Below are 25329 nucleotides of genomic sequence, written 5' to 3'. Positions count from 1 at the left end.
ACACTTTTGACAAATGACAAGTGACTACTACAAACTATTATTTATTGGCTGTTTATAATCCATAAACCTAATTATGTATATATTAAATATACATACATAATTATTTTTATAAAAATAATAATTACATAATACACATCTGTGTGTCACAGGACGATCACTGCATGGATATTTAATTATAAAAATATTTAAAATCATTAATAATAACAACAGTATTATTTTGTGGACTATAATATTGTATAAATATGTATATATTATATACACTTTCAGATGCAAATATGCAATATCTATTATGTATTGAGTGAACGTATACTCATTAAGTTATAATACTTAGCTAATTAATCGAATTTGATTTAAAATCTTTAAATATTTTTGATTTGTGGTTTCTCTAAAAGTTGTACTATACAAAGAAAATCAATGGTTTTATTTATATTCCGCTAAAATGATTTGCAATATAGCAAATATGAACATTATCTACAACTAATAAATACCTACTTAAACTCCGAAAATCAGCTTAAGATACTGTCTGGACGAATCAAATCAATGGCTGTTGTGGTATTATATTATAAATTAATTTATTTTGCCACTAAGTATAGTCTTATATTTATTTATTTACAATAAATGATTTTTTTATAGAATACTAATAGAAATTATATTTTTGTATGTAACAAATAATAATCATAATACTTAATAAAATATTGAATGATAAAAAATTATTAATCATATGTTGGAACATATTATATCATATTTTATTTTTTTCTTGTATAGATCAGATAAATTAACCAAAACATTACAATTTCATAAATAACTTATACTATTAATCCTATATAATTAATAATTATATTTTTCATGAAAATATTGAAGGATTATAATAAAATATCTTAAAAATATAAACAGTTTTTGATTTTTATAAAGGAATAATGCAAGAAATTGACATAATTCATAATACAAAATGATTTAAGTGGAATTTAAATTTAAAATGAAAAATATAAGATTTGTTCTTATTAAACATTTATATTTTAAAGAGAAAAAAAAGTAACAGGAAATATTCTAGATCTTTTTAAAAAAAAGCATTTTATTCTCGGTGAATATTTTCTATAGTACGAATCTGGTATGCAATATTTTAGTTTGAATATTTTTAAGTGGTACGATTTGTTTGCAAAATTTAATATTCCTTCAACTTGATAAACAAGTAAATTTGTTTTTATTATTAATTATTTATTGTTTATTTTACTATAATTATTTACATGGTAAAATATATTTCCATGTTAATTAATATTTATTATTTACCGTTAAATATAGTTATTTATTATGGTAAATAAATATAATTCTTTAAAACTATATTGTTCTTGATACTTGAACGATTAACTCATTGAATAAAGTTTTGTGATATGCCTTTTTTATAATATATAGCTGCAGGTATAATCTCCAGGTATTATGGAATTTTTTATTTGTTTGTATACTTCATAAGATGAGAATATTATATAGCGGCGTAAATTTCTAGTAGGGTTCCTAAAAAAAAAATTTCAACTAACTATAAATTACGAACATTTAACGCGAAACTATAAGTTTATTTCTTTCTAAAATTAACCATTCTCGAATTAAACGAGTTAAGTACAAAGATTTTTGCATGGCACCTATTAGTCTAATTTATGTACATGACATAAAATAACTCACATGGGGTTTTGGTTTTATTAATAAGTAAATTAACAATAGGTTAACTATAAGGAATATTGTTGAGTGTGTTGATTGTTTTATTACTTTTGAAACTTTTAGTATAAGGTTTAAATGGCGAAGTTAAATGTTCATGATTTAATGGTCCAAAATAAAAATATGAAAGTTTAATTTTAAAATTACCAAGTTTTTATTACATAAATACGTTAAATATAATTTGGCATTAAACGATTTAATTTTAGCTATAGAGTTGAAAATAAAAACTGATCATTGATCTTATTGTTGAACTCAGATTAAGATTAATCTGGATATAGTCCAAAACATTGTGAAAAGGTATTCGAACTCTCAGTGTCCAAAAATGGCAAGTTTCAATTGACAGTAGATTAAATGGGTTCACGCCAAATTAAACCGAAACTATGATGTACCTACTTAAAATTTGTATCTATATGATTAATATTATAAAAAAACTAATAAATCCATTACAACTAATAAGATTGGAGAAAAAATACCGATATTTTGTAATACATACTAAACTAATGCCATTATAGTTAAAATATTTACTACCCTTTCACTTTATAAATCTCATGGCCAAGGACTTGGTTTTTATTTTCATCAACTGATTTAAAATTCCGATCAGCCTCTTGACCACACATCTTTCGTTTTCTTAAACACCATCATGAGTCTTCTCGTTAAGTAATTGGCACACTTGAAGGCAAATAGATTATACACATATTAAATACATTGAAGTAAAAATGTTTGTATAAATTAGCGAAGTGTAGAATTTTAATAAATTCAGTGTCCTTTTATCGTCAACCCCGCGTACCTGTTGGACAAAATGTCAATTTAAAATATTAATTAATGTTTTAATAAATTATTTAATATACGTAAACTATTTAAATCTTCTATAACATTTTATAAATATTATTATGATATAGTTCTACTGTTTTAATTACTTACTTACAAAAATAACTATAGTAGATTGTATTTTTTTATACAACTGCAGAGTCATTTGCAGAGCGATTTAAAAATTCTATTGGTAAATATAATTCATTAAAAACTAGACCCGCATTAAACGAATCCTTAGAACGCGTTTTTTATTTAAATAACAGCACGTACAATGAATATAATTTTGTAAAACACGGAACAAAATATCATTATATTTCAGTTCCCTCAGAAGTTCGTTGTTATTTATATGAAATTAATACCAGTATGAATTTTGAAGTGTAGTTAAATTTAATCATCTCGTGAGTAAAAATAATGTAGGTAATAAAACTTTAAAAATCTTAAGTTTTAAAATTGTAGTAGGAATCTTGATAGTAAGGTTATCTATATAGCAGCTACAAAATGTTACAACATGTTATTTTATCAAACAAATTACTAAAACTAAATTCAAATAAAATAAAAGATAATTTGATTTTCTTATTTCCATCATTATTTTTTTTTTTTATAATTTGAAACTTAAAAGTAAACACTTTTATTTTCTAAATGAATTTATTTTTATAAGAATGTGCCAATTATTAAATCAGTATTTAATAATATATTAACTGAATAAAAAATGTATTATTCTTTACTATTAATGATATTCTATGATACAATAAATACTAATAGTTTTAATAGTTGAGTATAGATTATAGAGTATAGTTTTTTATGTCTTATAAAAATATCAAATTTTATTCACTTTAATACATTATACATAGGTATTGTAAAGTATATCGATACTCGCTAAACAATTATTAATTTTTATTCATTACTTTTGAATGTCTAATTTTGATTTTCAGATAAAAAATATAATTCATTATGGTATTCAAGCTTAATGTGCGTTTTGTTTTATTTTAATTAGGTACATAATTATTTATTAATATTATGGTTTTAGGGTTAGACTATAACTAAATAGCAATTACCGAAGTTTGATGTTTGAATATAATACACTTATACAATTATCATAAATAATTAATAATAAGATAAATTAAAAAATTAAAAACAGAATTTCATAATATATTCTCGATGTTTTATTGTTAAAAATACATTTGTTTTAAGTATCTAGAGTAATATTTTGTTTGAAATACGTACACTCTAATATCATTTTTAATATAAGTATGCATACAATTATGCACGCCGTAGGAATAATGACATCATTATTTTGGGCTGCACAACATACCTAGTTGTCATACAAATATAATAATGATAATATAAAAAAATAATACTTGGAAATCTGCATCAAACATGGCGTATGCGAAACAGCAAAATACATATACAAATACAAATGTGGAGTACCACTCTTTATAGAACCGTCTCTTTTATTTTCTAGAGAGTAAGTACGACCCCAGCGCCTAGACACACTTGATTCCCGTTGAAAAAATAAAACTCTCCCTTATGTTTTCCTATTTAGATAGTGATCCTCAATAATGTTTTTCCTTTCTTTTTAAGTAAAGAAAAACAGTAAAAATTAAACACCTACAGTATATGAGTTCAGTTGAGGTTCTACTAAAACTTACTATCAGTAATATTATTGTTGGCTATAGCCTAAAATTACAGTTTCTATATACATAGAATAAATATATTTTACATAAAAAGCTAATCAATAATTAAAATATGCTAAAAAAATTATTGAAAAACTTTATACAGTACAATTTGTTCTGAACCAGTTTAATATTAATGAAATCAGAGTGTATAAATACAAAATGAATCAAACAATTTAAAACAAAATAAACCTAGAAATATGATCCCGGGAGATGAATTAAATCATTTTTATGATATGACAACCTAAATTGTAATAATTAATTTACATTATTAAATTGACATAATAATTACATTTTGTAAATAATAGTTTATTATTTATATAGTTGTATTCAAAATCAGTTGGTAATTGTTAGAAGTTTTAGAACTTTTCTAAATACATTTCAACTTATTTTTTGTGAGTTACTATTATTAGAATTGAATAAAAAATTATAATTTTATAACTTTGATTCAATTTAATAGAGCTTAGGACCAAATAATTAAGTGTTGCCTTTATTTCAATAATTATATTATTTTTTAAAGTTTATATTGAAGTTCTAATATCTTTTACCATATTTTATATCTTACATATTGTCATAATTGTATTTTAGTTAAATTATAAATCAATTTGATATTTAGACGAAAAATATGTTTACAATACAATTTTTGAATAATAACTAAAAATATAAATAAATATTAATATAAACAAAAAAAGTAGATTACACTATATATTAAAGCTCTACACCTACAAATTAAAATTAAACATAGGCTATTATTATTTTTAGATTCTGAGCGATGTAGCAAGTTATGCGTATTAATTTTACAATAACTGAATAGTGTGAAGTTTTATTTTGAATTTATCATCACAATTTAAAGTAGAAAATTTGTTTCAATATTTAACAATGAGCATGATTTCTAGAAGGCTTAATCTAGTTTATATTTTGAGAAAACCAAAGTAGGAAATTATTAGAACTTTTCTTAATAATCGAGAAAAACTAACAAAAACTAGCGATAAAATTGGAATTTTTACGTAATAGAAGTTTTTAAAAATCGATTTCTTTTTGATGTTGTGTAACTCGAAAAACTGAAAGGAACATCGTAGAGATTTCTATATTAGTAATACAAATATTACCATTTTAAAAGTGAATCCTATAAAATTGAGTTTTATGAAATTATTTTTTATAAATTATCAAGTAATATAATAAAATTATCATTTGAGTTGCATGTATCATACATAAAATAAAATAAATAATAATTATTTATTTAAATGTTTGATAATTTGAAATTGATGAACAATAATATTCTATCTTATACTTATAATTATAATTAACTAATAAATAAATGGTAACGTAACTTAGGACAACGAATCATGATATAAATATTAAAAATATACAAATTAATTATAATATTTTGCAAAGAAAATAATTATGAATATAATGTGATGATTGGCAAAAAATCTTTAGTTCCAATAATTAATATGATACTATTTTTTTGAAGAACAATAAATTATATAAATTTATAGAGGAAAAATCATGTTGACTATGGATTTATTTTAAATATTATTTTATCAAACACTTTTTATACAAGAAAAGACAGCGTAATCCTCAATATTGATTCAGGTTTCTGGTAGCACATTGGGTCTACTATACGTATAGTTTGATTAAAAATAAAAAATGTCCAGTACTTTTCAAACTCAACATCATTTTTCCAAAAAACTTGGAAACTTGTACTTATTTTTATACTAATTAAAATAAGCTACAATTTGGTTAAAATTATTTTAACTTCAAAGGTTATAAAAAAAAATCTTGGGTACTTAATTATTATTTTGATAATTTTTAATTGCTAAGCCTACATAGAACATTATATTGAAGGTTTTTAAATCTTACGCTCTTATGATCTGATCAGTAATAAAAAAAAACTAATGCAGCTATTTATGTTCCATTATATTTATTTAAATATTACTTGTGTAGTTTTTTACAAGATCATTTCTCTTTAACTTTCCTCTAAATTGATTTTTAAAGATTGAAAATATAAGCAGAATGGATAGCAAATGGAAACACTTCTCTTAATGAATATTTACGGAAGGATTGTCAGTGATAATCTTCAATGTTGAAATTTATATTAAACTTATTTTGTTAAGCGTCTTATTTAAGTGTAAAAAAATTTGAATATGTAATAAATCTTAAACTCGGTCTATATTGTAAGCATATAATAAAGGCACTACTATCTTATTATCACTTTTTCTTTAAATGAAACTGTGAATTACAAAAACTTGATTAATTAATTTGAGACACGATTTGAATCATGATAAATCCGTCTATAACCCATTGAATAGCAGTAACAATTTTAAACTGTAGAAAAAAAGAGATTACAATTGTCTTTTCCACTTGTTTTCTTAAAATTTCTTCATTTAAAAATAATTGATGCCGATAATTAGAGTTTTTAATAAATCTGAAACATAGAATTCAGATATTGCAGAGTTTGACTGTTGATAATTTGGATTTTTCTATTCCTATTATACTTATAATTGCAACGTTAGAAAATTACGATAATATTTCATTATAATATCTTATTGGAACATTAGAAATAGCTTTTTGGTATAACGCAGAGACTTTGGTATTAGTTTCCTTTACTTTTCGTCAAATATGTTTTTTCGTCATTTTATGACAAGTAGAAACTTGACATTTTCCACCATTAAGTGGACACTACCCTCACATGCTTTGTCTCCGTCTTAAAAATATACAACACAGCCAATTTACGTTCGGTAGTATCAATTGTGTGTTGTTTTTGTTTACTTTAATATTATTGTAATTGACCTACGACCATCAATGCTATAGATAAGAACATTAATTGCCTGTACCTTAAGCGTTGGAATATTTTATATTTTTATTTTAAATCTAAATATAGTAATTTTCAACTTGTAATATCTACAATACTTACTCATATCTTGCTTAAAAATTAACTTATCGAAAAAAAAGTCAAAGTTTAAGTACTGATAGTATGATACATAAATTATACATAATTTATAATAGGTCAATTCACTCTAGTATTAAAGCTAACAACACAGAATTAGTTCTAAAAGAATTATTAAGAATTATTATTTTCAATGCACAATGAAATTTTCTACGGAACCAACTTGTATGCGTTTTTCTATAAAAATTAGTTCAATCTACTGATCAGAGTAGAAAATTGTATCTGATCTATCGTTTTCTTTGTTCAAAATATGTTTTTCACGTATTATTGTTTTACTAAATGATCAGGTATAAACTTTTATTATACACAGCAAAGAGAGTTCCCTGTTTTTCGATTATAGAAATCTTAAAATAAGTTATTATTGTTGATTGTTATGATTCTTTTAGTTGAATCACTTTTAAAGATAAAAATATTTTGAGCATCCGTCAAAACCACTCATATAATGACGCGCATAACCTATATTATAAAAATATAAATGTTAAAATAAATTTAAATCTTAGAAAAAAACAGATAACTCATTCTGCTGTATAAACGATTTTAAGCGAGCTTTGTTATTGAGTAGTTCACTGTAATTTATGTGTTAGATTTGAGAATTAAATGATAAATCATTGTACATGAAAAACAATTCTAAAAGGAGATTATTTGTCAGTCTCTATTTCAAAAGATATATTTCATGATATATTTATACTACAATAGGTAAATCACTTCCTTATTCGCAGTATACAGTCGGTTGAAATTAACTAATTGTTTATTATATTATTAACTATAACACTATTGTTGCATAATATATTATTGTTATTAACTTACAAGTAAGTAGGTATGTTATAGAAACAGAATGATAAATAAGTTTAATAATGTATAATTGTATAATTATTAAACGACAGTTTTTAAAATGTCATTGTGCGTAGAAAATAATAACATACGTAGCACGTTTCAATGGCGGAGAGTTTCAAGTCTTTAAAAACAATATTTTTCGAATTAAAACATATAATTGAAATGGATAGCAGAAAAATTGTTTAAAAAAAAGGAGTTTAAATACCATAGCTAGTAAGTATTATCAAATTTTGAAAACTTCCAACCTATATATTTTTGATATTATTAAGTTAATTTATAAATATTTTAAAAGGAACCTGGTAAAGTATGATATATAACTTACTTAATTTTTGATACGCTCTATGTCTGATCAATCTTGTAGTCTGGTTAGGTGCAAATTAGGTTGCCGTGTATTTTACACGGCGTTTGTGTATATTTTATTTTACTGGAAATGTCTAAAGAGCAGAGATCATGCATCTTTATTAACGCATTGACGTATTTTATTGTTTAAAATTGTTAATTAGACTTCGCGTAAACAACGATCAATTAATCCTCTCGGATTCCTGAAATGTTTAGGTACAGCAAAATACAGAAAACTATACGTAGATTATTGATTCATGTAATTTGTATGTGTGTACCGTTGATTTTGGTTGATAATAGATACACATTATCGTGTGTAATATGTAAATTTATATTATACACATAAAGTATTAAGCATTAATCTAATCTAGCCTAATTTAATTATAAATATACATATAATATGCGCGACGCGCGTGTTTACTAAAAAATACTTAAATGGTTTAAGCTAAAAGTCATTACTATGTTCACGAGTGTAGATTTTGCGAAATCTCATTTGTAAATTGACATTGATTTATGTATTTATCATTTTAATGAAATAACCTCAGAAACAAATTGTTGCTTTCCTCTTTCACATAAGCAGTTCGTTAAGTGTCTATTTATAAAATAGAGATCAGTAATTTAATAATTAATCTTGTTTTTCTTTAACATAATATTAAAACCTAATGTAAAAGCTAACGAATACAAATATGATTTATTAATCATTTTCCTCGTATTAGACAGTGTTAGTCCCTCAATACTAATTTGTACTTATTAATTAAGAATATTATAAAAATATTCTTGGTTTTTGTTTTTGTAAATTTATTGTATAATACGTATTTTTTTTTAAAATATCAAATTGTCCTACAAATCTACGTATTTAATACTTTTAAATTCTGTATTATCTTGAATACGTGTATCAAAGATCCTATTCATTTTGTTTTAACTAATATTTCATTGAAATGTTGTTTTCACTATACAAATATATATATCTTATTTTAAAACTATACCTAATATAAATTGATGATAACGGTATAGTAGTTTAATTTTAATTTTACTCGAAGAGTATCTTAATTATCATCATGTTTGCCAATTATACCTACTCCGCGTATAATTAACATCTGCATAATATAGTCTCCTTAATTAAAGATACTGCAGTATGTATAATAGTCGTTTATGTAGTGGAATATTCAGTGGATTTAATTTTTAATGTTCTTTAATATCTTTTAGAAAATAAGTATCTATGTAATTTTGAATAACTTATATACAATAATATTATGATATCTATAAATATACAATGCAAATTCGTGTTTAATTAACACGTACCGTTAATTACTATTATACTATAATAATATTTTATTTTTCACAGTAACTCGAATAATCAAGGATTACAGGGATTTCAACGAAAGGACCAAATGGACGCCAAATCGAAAGATGACTCCAATATCAGCCTTACATTACGGCTAATAATGCAAGGAAAGGTAAATATTGTATATTTGTTTTTAGCATAATTTTATTTTCCTAAAATTTAAAAATAATAGTATGTATTCATGAATTAATCTGGGGAAAAAATAAAGAATAAGAAACATAATAATGAATATTGTAATTTTCGATTTTTCCTTCCCCTCGTGGAATTGAAGCCTTAAAAAAAATGTAGTAAATAATCCATTTAGCGTTATTATTACTTCCACCATTCTAAATAGTCTCATAAGTGAAACCATAATAGTATATTACACTTTTATGAGTTATATATAATATGTATACATTTAGGTAAATATATAATGTTATACAAGGTGATCGGTTTAAATGCTTACACGCATTATTTTGAAAAGTTGGAAAAGTTCAAAACCGAGGTACTCGGTTAATGTTTATCTACTGCACCCCTAATCAAAATTATAATTTAGATACTTATAGATGTAATAAGTAACTTTGACGATTTCATTAATTAACTATTTGTCTTTCAAGAAAATAATTGTAAATATTCCAGTTTTTCGTAATTTTGTTTTTAAACTATTTTCTAATTATTTTTAAAATTATAAGGAATTTTTTTCGTATAACTCTCTTAGAGTACCAACTAGATCTAATTTGTTACTTGACCATCATTTTCAAAAATTTAAAATTGAACAATTTTCACTCAAAAGGGGATCACAACAAACACAAGATAACACATTATTATTGAATCAATTGAATCAATACATTCATTGATCTGTTCAAAATCTATAAATTGTAAATATATTCCATAATTAACATGCGAAATGTTTAAATTTAAATTTATTTTAAACTGTTTGACTAATGAATAAGTATACGTAAAACTTTTAATTAAAAAGTTAATTAGAACTTTTACAGGGATATAAAAAAAATTTAAAGTCTTATAATTTTTGTTAATTTGTACGATAAAAACGACCACCTACAAAAATTAAATCTGACTATCTAAATATTTTAGTACTCCATTAATGTATAATAAGCAATGAAAATTATGATGGATTTCTTTTTTTACAAAATAAAAATGCTAGTTTACAACTTAAAAAAAAAATAAATGTGAAAAAACATTCAACATAAAATCTTTAACTCTCCAAGGGATATAAAATAAACATTCTATACAAATACTCGAGAGTTTCACTTATCCATAGAAAAACGTCAAAGTTTGATTAAAGTCAAACATACAACAAGTCCTGCTTATATCAACAAGAAAAATTTATATTTTTTTTTCTGTTATAATAAAATTTGTTGCTTAGCCATACAAAAATTTGATGTATAAATAAATAATAATAATAATTAGATGATCGCTTTAAATTGTGAACTTTCCAAAGTAGTTTAGACTATAGGTTGAACGGTATTTTGAAAGCCACTTTTGACGCACGTGAACAATATTTCTTTAATTTCCCTACCAGAATATTCCAACGACAACACTCTTTTAAATTATAAAATCTTTTTTTTTTTAAATTAAGAAACATACTACATTAAATTAACTAGGCATTTTTTACACAATATTCAAAAAGTGTAGAACACATATTAAAAACTTACTTACAAAACTTTTTTAATGCTATTCGTTAGTCTTGAGATTTGACGCATGTAGGTACATTGTACATATAGTTTCTAAATATAGCTCCAACATTTAAAAAGAAAAAGAAAGTTTTATTATAGTTTGAGTTTTGAATATGCCAACAACTTTCCCATTATTTTAATCGATGATGTTGAAATTTGAAACTTATACCGTAATTTTTATAACATAGACTCTCATGGGATTGAAAGTTAATATTTAAATAATTTATAACTTTAAGATAGGTAATGATACTTGATAACCATAATAAATATATCTATTCAAAGTTTAAAGAGATGTTGATGTTTTGATCTTTTAAAAAATTAAATAATTAGTATTAACTTATATTAGTAGGAAACTATAACTATTTGAATAACTATTCCGTTTCTATTATATTTTTATTAATACATTACTCATTACTCTCATAAAATGTATTATTTTTACTATTATATACGCATTTTTATTTTTAAGTTTACATTTTTATAAAATATTCTTTTTATGTTTTGGCATTGATCGTAAAAATGTTGTTAAAAAAATGAATTGATTTTTAACTAAGCGGTAGTACTTTATTCTATTAACTTGTAACTTTTACAAGCGAAAAAAAGTTACTTTAAACTTAAATTTGTATCTATATTGACTTAATTTAATTAATTTAAAAAGTAAAAAGTTATTACCTCTTATTTCCTTGTGCGTGTATATCGAATAACGATTTATTAGTTATTATAGTTAAGCAATTGATTAAATAATTGAATAATAAAATTGTAAATAATAGTTGTAACATTGTGAATATATTTTATATAACTTCTAACTAAATGTGATGTTTAATTAAATTACCAAATTGGATTTTGGAATAATGTTTTATATTATCCTACTAAAAATATTCATATTACTCGCATTAGACGTTATAGGCCTATTTATTCATTATAGATACTAATATAATTTATTTTACAGGAAGTTGGTAGTATAATAGGAAAAAAAGGAGAAATTGTTAAGCGGTTCAGAGAAGAGGTATGTATATAATTCTTCGAGAAATATTTCTTCCCGCGTATTAGATTAATATGGACCATCCTGAAAGATATTAATCACAGGGTGATTTAAAAATGGGGTCATAGGATTGAGGCAAGAAAGACCTCGAAAAATAGTGATATTATACATTGTGCGAGAAACATTTCCGACAATTTTATCCTTACACAGAAGTATACATTTCTTTAATGTTGATCGAACTTGACATTTTACGACTGATGAACCTTAATGCGTTACTTAGATAAGCAAAAACAATGAAACTTTTTTTAAAAATAATTATAACTTAAAATACACAATACACAATACCTAACAATTTATGACTTAAAATAAATAATTCATTATTTAATTACAAATAATAAAATTAGGTAATAACTTATGAATTTTGCTTAAGTTATACTCTGCACAATACTCTTAAGTTATTACCAAATCTAATAAATGTAAATTGTATTATAACATTTTTTAATCATTAATTATATTTTTAATTAAAAATATTTAAACAATATAAACTTGTACCATGATGAGTAATTAGTATATGCATCTGATGGTCAGCATTTGTATCCGTATTTAATATTGAAATTATTATTTTTAATATATTATAGGTATTATTCTTAATTGCTTAGGTCAAAAATTGTATTAAATATTGTGGGTTATTACTTTAAAGTACATAAGATGTAGCATTTTAAAGAATACCGTAGCTCAGAAGCATTACTTACTAATGTTATATAACAAGGCTGACGTTATTACATACATTTTTAAAATTACCCATTATTTATTTAAGATGTTTCGTAATATTCTTAAAATTGTTCTATACGATTAATTCTAGTATTCCATGATTCAAGAAAATCCGTATATTATTTCACTGAAAATGTATGTAAGATTTCTTTTGATTACTCTTCCCCCCTCCAACAACCACTTAACAAAATAAATAAATAATATTTTAATATTAATTAATTTTACTATTGGCTGTCATCGTTACAATGTTTATCATTAATTTTTTTTTAGTCTGGTGCCAAAATCAATATATCTGATGGTTCTTGTCCAGAGAGAATAGTTACCATATCAGGATCTACTGAAGCCATCTATAAAGCATTTTCTTTAATATGCACAAAAGTTGAAGAGGTAAGTTTTTCTACGTATAGCATTAACCATGCTTGGATAATGATTATGTTAAGATGGCTAATATATCTAATATAGTATGACCACAAATTGTTCATTATATAATTGATAATTAATATTTTAGAACATTTAAGATTATGTACAATTGAATATTGTTTATAGGTTATAAAAATAATAGTTAAGTTGTTTATATTTAGGTATTAAAATTTGTTTAGTTTATATTTTAGAAATAGGTTAAAGTCAAATATAAATAATATTTATTATCCATCAAAAAGACCGTGTCAAAATAACATTTTAAAACACTTTCTGATTTCCCAATATATTATAAAATAAAATTTACCCATAATTTTTATTTAAGGTTTTTAATACGATTTTTTAATCAATCCGCGATGTGAACTAAAATGAGCAATTTGAAAAAAAAATTATATATATTTAACTACGCTCCTACAAACACCGAGTCACTCACACAAAAATATCCAACAAGTTCAATTAATACATATTGTTGGATATTTTTAAGAAAATTTTATGGGCATGACGTTGGTTATATTAGCGTCAAAAATGCTTTATATCCCGTGAAAAAGATTGTCAGACGATGTGCGGGTGCTGGGAAAGTATTCTCCGGAAAGGGGGTAAGTGAAATATGGTCTCTGATGAGTTGGGTTTTGATGTATTGTACTTGTTAAGTGAATGTTTCATTGTGGCGGAGTTAGCGCATAGGTACAACACAAAATCTTTTTCTTATCGTTCATCAGGAATTTATGTGTTATAATAACTTACAAGTTATAAATAATGACTTATAGAATTTTGACTGATTTAGATAGTATTTTATAATTATATTAATATATCTATAATTTGAGGAGAAAGTAAAATAATTAAAAATATATAAATTGTCTTAAAGTTGATAAATATTTTAAAGTTATGTTAGTATTATAGTTAGTAATTAATATTTAATTTTTAAAATAAACCAAAGTATACACGCATATGTAGTAGTTTGCATGTAACTATTGTTAAAATAAAAATAAAATAATTAAGAAACTATTATCATTTTACAAAATTAAAACGTTATTTAATTCAAACTTTAACAAAAATTAAAATATTTATTATATTTGACATTTAAATAATACTTCTATTTAAAAATGCATAATAATGTCTAAGATATTTAAAAAGAACCCCTTTTAATTTGGGTTTACCCCTCTAAAGTGTATCATATTTTTATAATATAATCGAACTAATTTTTTTGATAGAAAATTAAAAAGGTAATAATAAGCATTTTCTGTATTAATTTTTATTACCTAATTTTATATAATATATATTTTTGGATAACAAGAATTGTATTCCCTTCTTAATCTTTCATTGTAAAATAAAAGTATAGTAAATCATTATCAAACATTGATATTTGTAATATTAAACAAAATTTGTTACTTTAAAAAAAAAATTTTTTCGGTATAGATAATACCGATAATAGTAAATAATATTATATAGAAAATATAACACGTTATTTTATTGTTTTAATATATTTAAAAATAAATAATTGACCTTTTGAATTGATAATACTAACATAATTTGCAGTTGTTTGTTTTAATTATCTAATATAATAATATGTTATACGACAATAATTGTATTCATTTTTATGTGAAAAAAATTTGTCATCATTTACATGATGAATAATTCTACTGATAGACTATTCTATTGGATCTGGTTTAATTTTTAATGGTTATAGTTAGGTTTACAACTTTTTCGTATGTCGGGTTGTGTTCCTAGTATCGCATTCTGATTAGCTTTTTTAATAATGGTAGTCTATGGTAGCATTTACTAACTACCGTGAAATTTTTAAAGTTGATCTCAGCCAAACTTTTGAACATGGCACGATATACAACGGAGTCGTGAATCTGGCTGCCTAAGTTATATACCCAATTAAATTTAAAAATAATTTTTAACATTTTCTAAAAATATAGTACTGTTTAATTAACTTTACTTATTATACTAATATTATTTAATATTTCTATTCCTATTTATTGTAGTTTCATTAATTAATAAAAATAATAATTTGAATATAATTATTTAAACCCAAATAGATTTAGTTTCCTTACACAAATAAATGTTGTAAATAATACACTTACTAGCATACTACCTTCAAAATAAATAATTTACTCAAATTTAAATATAAACATTTTAAAATTATAAATATTAAATCAATAAAAAATTTTTTAATTTTATAATTTATAAATACTTTTTTTTTTATTACAGTTTATTGAAATGCAAAATGGCAAAACTGGTGCAACAGCGATCGGGAAATGTGGTATGACCCTTCGGCTGATTGTTCCAGCATCTCAGTGTGGATCTTTAATTGGAAAGGGTGGTAATAAAATCAAAGAAATTAGAGAAGCTACAGGAGCACAGATACAAGTGGCTTCAGATGTACTTCCTCAATCTACAGAGAGAGCGGTTACATTAACTGGTACGAGAGATTCAATAACGCAGTGTATATTTCACATTTGCGCAGTTATGGTGGAAGTAAGTACATTAAAAAAAATAATATAACTAAGTCTATAAAATTATAACATATTTTCTATATTTAGTTTAAGCATATACACTATAAATACAGAATAGTTATAATTATTATAATGTATAATAAAATGTTGTACTAGATATCACTTTCTTTTCTATCCGATCATAAATTTGAAAGAACAAAACTTATAATTTATAGAAATAAAAATTCATATTATTAAAATAACAAACATTTTTAATAGTTTTTAATCTTATGTATAATTTAAGAGTTAAAATAATCAATTACCAATTATATTTCAGTCACCTCCTAAAGGCGTTACAATACCGTATCGTGCTAAACCTCAGATGGGTGCACCAGTCATTCTAGCCGGAGGACAAGCATTTACTCTAGCAAGTGCAGGATCTGCGGCGGGTTGTGATGTAGGCACCATGATGGTAGGTGGTGGCCCATACAACGCTCCAATGCTTATGGTTCCTCCATCGCCTGGTGCAGCAGCAAGTCTAGGTTTAATTGATCCGCTGGACTATCCCCTGCTTAAAAATGCATTTGGACCTTCACAAGTATAAATTTTTATTTCAAGTGTACATATATTAATTTAAAAATTCATTACTATGACTTCATTAATGTGTATAGTTGGGGAAATTGACTGGGAATCCGTTAGCTGGTCTTGCGGCACTTGGACTTGGAAGCTTGGGAGGACCCGCAAACTCATTTAATCCAGCTGGTAAGTTAATGATTTAGTTTAAAATTATTTGACAACGTTATAATTTATAAAAAATATACTTTTAAAGCATTGGCGGCATTAGCTGGTAGCCAGTTGAGATCTAATGGTTCTGGTGCCAATATTAACAGTAGATCTGGAGGCGGTCAACAAACTCATGAAATGACTGTACCAAATGACTTAATTGGGTGCATCATTGGCAAGGGAGGTACTAAAATCGCTGAAATTAGGTGCGTATTTAATTTTGTTGGTTTTTATTTTTCACTTATTGTTGATTTTATGATTCCAGGCAAATCAGCGGAGCAATGATACGGATCTCAAACTGCGAAGACCGCGAAGGAAGTGCCAGCACGGATAGGACCATAACGATAACTGGAAATCCTGACTCAGTGGCTTTAGCTCAGTACTTAATCAACATGAGGTGAGTGCTTAATATTTAGATTACAGCATGAATAGAACTACTACTCGTTTGCCAGACCTTTTGGCAGGGACACACTTTCGCTTTTGCGTTCTCGTTCGGCTTTTTATTTTTTTTTTCGGTAGCGATTCTGGGTCATAATGGACAATAGGGCCTTGCATTAATCTACAGTAGCTTGCACTTGAAAGCTGTCAAGAATTATAAAGTTGTTAAATATCAGCAGTTTTCAGCTGACCCAGAATATATAGATGTGGAATACAGAGCCCGGCTTTAAAGCTGGTAGGCGTTCAATTAGAATTGGCTGCACTGTTACACCGTGGTTATTTGCGGTCGAAATTTTATGCAGCTTATTAATTGAATCATGTAAGCCATTAATCCGTTTGAGGCGTCGTCGCTGTGATTAAATTTCACCGTATCTAACGCAACTTCGCAATGCGGTGAATATATATTAGATATATAAATGTATAATAGCAGTTGGTTGAATTCATGTAATGTTTTAATGAATGTGAAATTTAGACCCAAAAGAATAAAATATAATTATATTTGAAATACATTAATAACTTAAATTTACAAATAAATATTTTATTAACATTTTACAAGACCCACAGAAATAAGTACATAGTTTTTACATAAAGTTCATTTTCACGAATTATATAGTTATTATCTAACTTACATTGTATATCCCATCCCGAATTATGCAGTTGGAGTCCACATCCAAAAACATTCAATATATACCTACGACCTACCTAGTTAATTAATATTATTTTAATTAAAACAAATCACAATATACATCCATATGTATTAAAATTATATTTTAAATTCTCATACTACATATAAGAATTTATAGTAATAAAATTTATTTATTAATACGAAATAATTTAAAGATTGGGAATTAAGGGACTACATATTATAAAAACTTTTAACATTTAATATTAGAACATAATATTCGTAGCACTTAAGAACAATTTTGACTTGAATTAAAGAAATGAATCAAACTGTCATACTGTTTGAGGAAAGAGTACATTGATGAAAAAGGAAAAAGTACAGTTTTGGCTCAAAATGTCACCTATTTGTTATTACTATAATAACCTCAATATCATAAGCAATAAAGTTTAAACAACAATCTTAATTTTTTTCAGCCACCTCAATAGAAATATAATATAGTAGAGACCCAATAAAAATGTATATTTGTAGCCTAAATGATAAATTTACACTAATCTTCTTAACTGCATTTAATACATTCAATACAATTATAGTTTAATATTGAATTCCTATGGTAAAAATTATGCGCAAAAGGCATTAAAAAGTTGGTTTCCATTAATATCTAACTGTAGATTAGGTATCTATATTTAATATTAGACCCTTATTAATTTACCTGATACCCCTATTTTTTTTATAGATGGTTAATATATTTTGAAATGGTTAAAATTATAGTTAAGTCAGAATTTGGCATTAGGACATATCATTTTTTAAATCAATTAATAAATTGGTATATCGTGGCATAATGAAAAATATGCCATTCGAGTACCTTAAATAGTATTTCCTTCAACTATTCAATTTATTTTTATGAAGTTTGAATGGTTTAAATAAAAAAACCCCAATATTAGCTTTTTAAATACATTGCAGGTAGATGGTAGATCATAAGGTAAAGACTAATTTTTTAACTGTACATATAGAAATAGCGAGGTAATTCATTTGCTACGCTCGCTTAGAGGGATAAAAGCGAAAACATCTATTTATTTTTGAACAAAATCACCACTGATAGGTAAATTTATTCTTTCCGATGACACATATAAACATAATCGCTAGATCGCTCACTTACTAGACTCATTCGGATGGTTTAAAATGAAAACATATTTCGATTTGCTATGCAAAATCACTTCGTATCAGAAAAAAATTGTAAAAGTTTGCTGAATGTTAATAATGTTATGTATAGTGTTTGGGCTTACTATAGACCTATTCAACAAGATATGATATAGTGTTTCGAAATAACGAAAATAGCTATTTAAGCAGTATTATTAAAATTATAAGCTCAAAATGGCTATAACTTTGAAACTAAATGTGACTGCAAAATTCTGACTTAACCATCGTTTTCAATATTTAGTAACATACTTAATTTAAAAAAAAGGAATCCGAAATAAAGAAAGAATAAATCTTTAAGTTCAATACTATAGTGTTTAAACACGTTGATCAGTATGTAGTATCTGATTTACGTTTAAATCGTAATCGAATACAGCATTAGTCATACAGTGGTACAGCCAGTATTCAAAAAGAGCTACCGGTTATTAAATTATTAAAACTATTTTATTTAAAACCCGTTTTCTAGAATGTATCTATTACTATAAAAAATAATTCTTATACTTCTTATACTATCACTGATAGTTTTTTAAATACTTTAGTTAATAATAATTAATAAAAAATTAGCTACAAACAGTATCTTCTACCTAATCTGTATAAAAATGTTGTCCTGAAAGAACAAAAATCAAAAATTTAGTAACACAATTTATTGGTTGTTATAAAACAAAAGTATGTATAACTACTTAATGTATATTGTTGTTTTATCTAGAATACAATATTGAAAATGGAAATGTTTATTTTAGTATTTATAAATTAAAGACAATTAAAATTGAATTTAAATTGGTAGTGGCGGTAGTGCTTCTTAGAAAATTTGTAGTTTTTAATTTATATTAAATTGTATTAAAACAAAAATATATATTTAATCAATGATATGATATATTCTAATAAAATACTGTACCTACTCCAAGATCTTATTAAAAATCCTTCACCAAATCTTACACTGGCTGAACCACTGGGTGTACATATCTAAAATATTTCAACGGGGACTGGAACTGAATCGTAAAAAATTGTATTGAAACCGAAAATTTTTAAAATAAAAAAACTTTAAGTTTAATAATACCGTTATGTATTGTCTATTTTTGTATTTGTCTTACAAACACAATTAATTAGCGTTTAGAAGAATTAGTTTTGTGTTTTTAGCTTAAATATTAAAATGAATTGATTTGTAACCCAACATGAAAAACGATATTTCAAATATTACAATTTAAAAATATTCTTAACTTACTCAGAAATATCATAAGAAAGCCAACGCGCGAACATAGAAACCATCATTACCTTTTAATTTGATAATAGGTTAATTCATTCTATTATTAAAGCACAACACATAATATTAAAGAAATAAAATTGTAAACAGTGTATTATGTGAAGAGGTGTTTTTGATTTTTACTGAAAATGATTTTTTATTTTTATTTAATTCCTTCATAAATAAAAAATACTCCTTGCTTTGGTCACTTCTCTAGACTCCCTATAGAACTCATGATATATAACTGAACAATAAAATACACAAACATGTTATATTATGTACTTAAAATCGAAATAATAGCATATGGATATATACATAAAGTTTTTATTTCTTTTTAATCCAACCTATTATATAGGTAATTACAATTTTAAATTTTACTCGCTTTCATATACAGTATGTAGTTTTGCTTTCTAATTTTTGATGTAGTAGATAAAAATTTAGATAGTTAATATTGACAACAATGCAACCTTAATTTTGTATTTTAAAGAACAAAATATGATACCATAGTTTATTTTTTGACGAACCGAAACACACCTATGTTACCGGTTCCAGTCCCTGAATTTTTAACAATAATTATTATCATTATTCTTAATGTATTTTTTTCTTGTTTTTGTTTTTCTTATATTTACTTACATATTATATCATAATGATAAAACGTTTTATTATTTTTTATTCTACCGATATTATTTTTATTTTTATTTTTTATTACTTCCCCCCACCGCCATTCCTCGACCTCAACCATAGCTTGGACATACAACGCGCATCGATGTTGCAATCGGAAATCCAACACCACCACCATCATCACCTCCTTCACCAACAACAACATCACCAACAGCAGCAACAGCAGCAGCAGCAGCAGCAACAGCAACAACAACAGCAACAGCTAGTATTGCCGCCGCACCAGTACCCGTTCCCTGTTCACCACATGCTCGTCACATGCAACACCACGAACACCACCACCACCTCGGCCACGAACGTCCACCAGACCGCCAACCCATTGCCAGCCACCCACCCACACCACCAACAGCAGTACACGACCGCCGCTGACATATTACCCGTCCAGCACCATTTCCACGGCCCCGCGGTAGCCGCACTGCTATCCCCTCAGCCGGCCGTCGCCAAACACAAAACCGACCGCATCAAGTTCACGCCGTACTGATATTATAAAATTAAAATATATACAAACAAACCTATTTCTAACCACGGTTGCCGGTATATTATGTATTATAACATATCATAGTACACAGTATAAAATATATAGTATATATCGTAACAATATAATATTCTATAGTAACTTTTATCCGCCAACCACAGCTACCGTCGAAAAATTGTACCTTCACGATAATTTGATTCTAATTACGTGGACCCATCGACGCCCACCGCGAACCACTGCACACTTAAAAAACGTTTAAACTATTGAGTCAGTCCGAAAATAATGCACTAAACGATTGCGACAACGGCAGTCAATCACGTCACTTCAAAAATCCCATAACATACTAATCGGTTCTGAAATCGGATTCCTTTGGTAAATAATTCAAATCAAAACTTCACTGCAGGGACCCTCGTTTAAATATTTTAAATTGATACTTATTTGCTTTTATAGGAACCCATCTGAAACTGAAAAAAATCATAATATGATATCTAGTCTCTGTTTTGTAATCAATTTATATTGTATATTGATGTGAAGGGGTGGACGGGGCCAGTTTCAAGATACAAACGATATACTGTCTGATGTTGTATGGACTATGGGTATTTATATATGCGCTGAGTAAAACAGGTGTTTACAGATGCTTTGTCACTTGCGTATCGTATAGTTGCATATTATAGAAAGATATGAAGATATCACGACCATTGATACGACTACTGGGAAGGATGGTAGAGCGATTATCCCCCGAACATAGATTTATTTTCAACATTTTTTTTTACATTTCTCAAAAACTTGATGTACAATTGTCTGTATAAAGTATACAGTTAATTTTATTATTAAATTATTGTCAGCTTTTTTAAAAATTTAACTACATTCAACTATGTTACAGAAAAGGTTTGAAAATGTTACAATCATAGTATGTGTGTATGTGTGTGTGTGTGTGTGTGTGTGTGTGTGTGTGTGTGTGTGTGTGTGTGTGTGTGTGTGTGTGTGTGTGTGTGTGTGTGCTTGTTAATTATTTTCATGAAAATGGAGTGCTCATGGGGGAAGGGATGATTGAAATTCGTTGCTACGTTATATTTATTAGTCATTTTTCAATTATTAAAATTTCTTTATTAATCATAAATATTTCTATTTAATTTAATTTGTTATTATATTCAAAATGTTAAGTGCCTTATACTCAGTCGTTCATTAAAGCGTATTAATTTTGTATAAACAATTACAGACCAAATTTTTAACCATACAAATATTTTGTATATTTTTTTTATCATTTATTTTATATCAAAATATTTATGTGATTTAAATATGATGCTCACTTAAATTAATTATAAAAATAATTTAATAATGTGTATATTATTTAAGTTTAAACGATTTAAATCTATATTATTGTTTTCATGTCATACAATATTGTTAATATTATGTTTTGTTAAGTTTACAGTTTAATGATTCTGTAGACGATAGTGATAAATATAAATTTTGTTAATATATTATGTATTTTAGAATATTTTAATATTCGTGGTAATATAAATTTGAACGTGTTTGCAATTACCTACAGGTTTTTATTTCTTATTATAAGTCATTATTTTTCAATTTTACACTATAGGTCATTTGATGTGCATGAAACGAAAACCTTATTAAATCAAATCAACAAATATATGCATGAGACTATAATATTATTATCATATTACATAAATGGTTTTATCATAAAGTTAAGTTGTTTTTATTTCTTTCATTATTTTGATTAGTGTATTATTAAGCATGCGTGTTCAGCAAAAAAATATCGTTTAATTTTGAAACCAATTGAAACTTGTATTTGAACGTATATCAAGGTCAGTAAACTTGGCATTTTATTAAGATATTGTACATATTAATAACACTATATCTTATACTAAACAATTCGACGTATCTGTTGATCGTCAATCTTGTGTATACTTTTATTTTATTAAATGTTATTTTATTTGTTATCAGGATATCTATGGAGACTGCTGGACTAGCCTTGCCCGGTTATCATTACGTATCACCTAATCACATTGTCAAGTCACCGATTCATTAAATCAATATATGAAAGAGGTAAGAAAATGATTTGATGAAAATGAAAACGATACAATCCCAAAACTTCTATCTTATAAAGTTAGGCTTAAAAACAAATGACATTACCTGTGATTTTTTACAACTATAATTTTTTTTTAACTTAAATTTTAATCCAACCTTAATAAATTTTAGTCTATAAAATACAACTATTATAGTTTTTTTTATTTTTATATGGCGTACTATATTTATTTTTATCTAGTTAGTCTATCTAAAAACGAAAAAATATTAGGAGAAAATAATACAAAAAAGGCTGGACAATTTTAAGAAATATATAGTATAAAGTAGGTCTATTTCTAGATCATTCAGCTAAAATATAATTTATAAACGTTGCTTAAATAGTAAACTAATAGTTTTATTGTGATACTACTCGTATGTATGAAAGTGTAATATTTATTAAACATATTATAATTTGTTTACTCTTTACATACATACTACTTTAACAGTTATAAGTTATACCTTATTATTAATGCTAAAAAAATTTAAAGTATCTTCACCTTGAAATGAATTAAAAATAACTATTATACAAAATTGTATATTATTTACTTATGCATATAAATATTGATGTATAAATAACAATTATAAAATCAATATTAAAGATGCCTAAATATTTTTTCTATTTTTCTAATTAGTTAGACGGCACTCTGGGTATGCAATTCAATGGCACCCGTACCTGCCAATAGTTTTATATTATAATACATTTTTGTTTATTACTCATAGTTACTATATACCATAAAATATATTATACGTTTTTAAGAAAATCTTTAATAAATACTATACATATTGATTTTTATAAATAAATAAAAATAAAATAATTATTGCGATTATTGACTATATTTTACCATATTTGTAAAAAATATATCATTTGATGTGTTATCATGTTGCGGCTAAATATTTATTGTATAGTTTGAATTTATTAACAAAATGTATAGATATAATATGTTTAATCCACATATTTTTACTTAATAAAAATATTGAACTTATATTAAATTAATTATTTTTAAGATCATTTTACAACACTTGGGCATTGGAAAAGCAAAATGATAATGAACATCAAAAATAAGGTATTACATATTTATCCAACAATGATGATAAAATTTTTCAGATTTTCCTGTATTAATAGGTTATGAACTTATAATTAATCTTTTGTATTATTATTATTATAGTTATTATTTATTTTACTATAGTATTCATATTTAATGTTTCGTTTTATTTTTATTTTTAACCTAATATTAGCGTTAATGTTTTCAAATGTTAATGTATAATAATTATTATTAGTTAAGTTAAGTATGCGCGTTATAACTATTATAACTGTTCATGTTTATTCTTTGAATTGTATTATTTGTTTAGTGTTCTATTGGTTAATTTCTAAGTTGTTATTTTTTTTCCGTTCACACATTTTGTTGCTAATATTTTTAAAACATACCAAATGTTTTTACACAATTGAGAATTAGTTAAGGTACAAATAGGCACTAATATTTAAATTGTTCTTATATTTCAATAGAATCGGAAATTTTTATTTTTGCTGTCAAAATGCATTTCTGCATTGGTTGTCAGATGAAGCAATACCTACAATAAAATAGGTTAATATAAAATGTATAAAAATATAATATTCTATAGTAATCGTATACAGGGTGAGTCGGATAATAGTTTAGAACGTATCCATTTATAAAGACACTATAGCTAAGTCCAACTGCGTATACATGTACTAATATAAGGTAAAAACAATTTGGTACCTAATTTGAGTGTTTTTATAATGGTCAATTTGTCGTCCATTCTCAATGCCGAATAACATTATAGTGTCATTCAGTTACCACATAAGTTCTACCGTCCCACCCTGTATAGTTTCCTATAATATAATTATGTTAACTTCGAAAT

At 25.1% G+C, this 25329-nt stretch overlaps 1 protein-coding gene across 3 annotated transcripts in view; it reads left to right on the top strand.

Moving 5' to 3' along the window:
• The window catches only part of LOC113555491 (poly(rC)-binding protein 2), a 39137-nt gene extending 14656 nt beyond the window's left edge, over window positions 1–24481 (top strand). The window contains exons 3-12 of one of the 3 annotated variants that reach the window (XR_003405393.1): window positions 9659–9770; window positions 12281–12337; window positions 13355–13471; window positions 15716–15982; window positions 16277–16537; window positions 16611–16701; window positions 16769–16928; window positions 16988–17119; window positions 20961–21741; window positions 21820–22618. Coding sequence is in view for 2 of the 3 variants with exons in the window: in XM_026959825.1 (XP_026815626.1) it covers window positions 9705–9770; window positions 12281–12337; window positions 13355–13471; window positions 15716–15982; window positions 16277–16537; window positions 16611–16701; window positions 16769–16928; window positions 16988–17119; window positions 20961–21375 (1566 nt within the window). In the remaining variant the exon portion in view is untranslated. Of the gene's footprint in view, window positions 1–9658; window positions 9771–12280; window positions 12338–13354; window positions 13472–15715; window positions 15983–16276; window positions 16538–16610; window positions 16702–16768; window positions 16929–16987; window positions 17120–20960; window positions 22619–23331; window positions 23434–24456 lie in introns of those variants that run through there. The other 2 variants (XM_026959826.1, XM_026959825.1) reach the window with 2 other exon arrangements.
• The last annotated feature ends 848 nt before the right edge of the window (window positions 24482–25329 follow it).

The sequence above is a fragment of the Rhopalosiphum maidis genome, chromosome 4, assembly GCF_003676215.2.
Source record: "Rhopalosiphum maidis isolate BTI-1 chromosome 4, ASM367621v3, whole genome shotgun sequence".
Lineage (NCBI taxonomy): Eukaryota > Metazoa > Arthropoda > Insecta > Hemiptera > Aphididae > Rhopalosiphum > Rhopalosiphum maidis.
The sequence above is the reverse complement of the archived record's forward strand: the minus strand, read 5'-3'. Positions and strand labels throughout refer to the sequence as shown.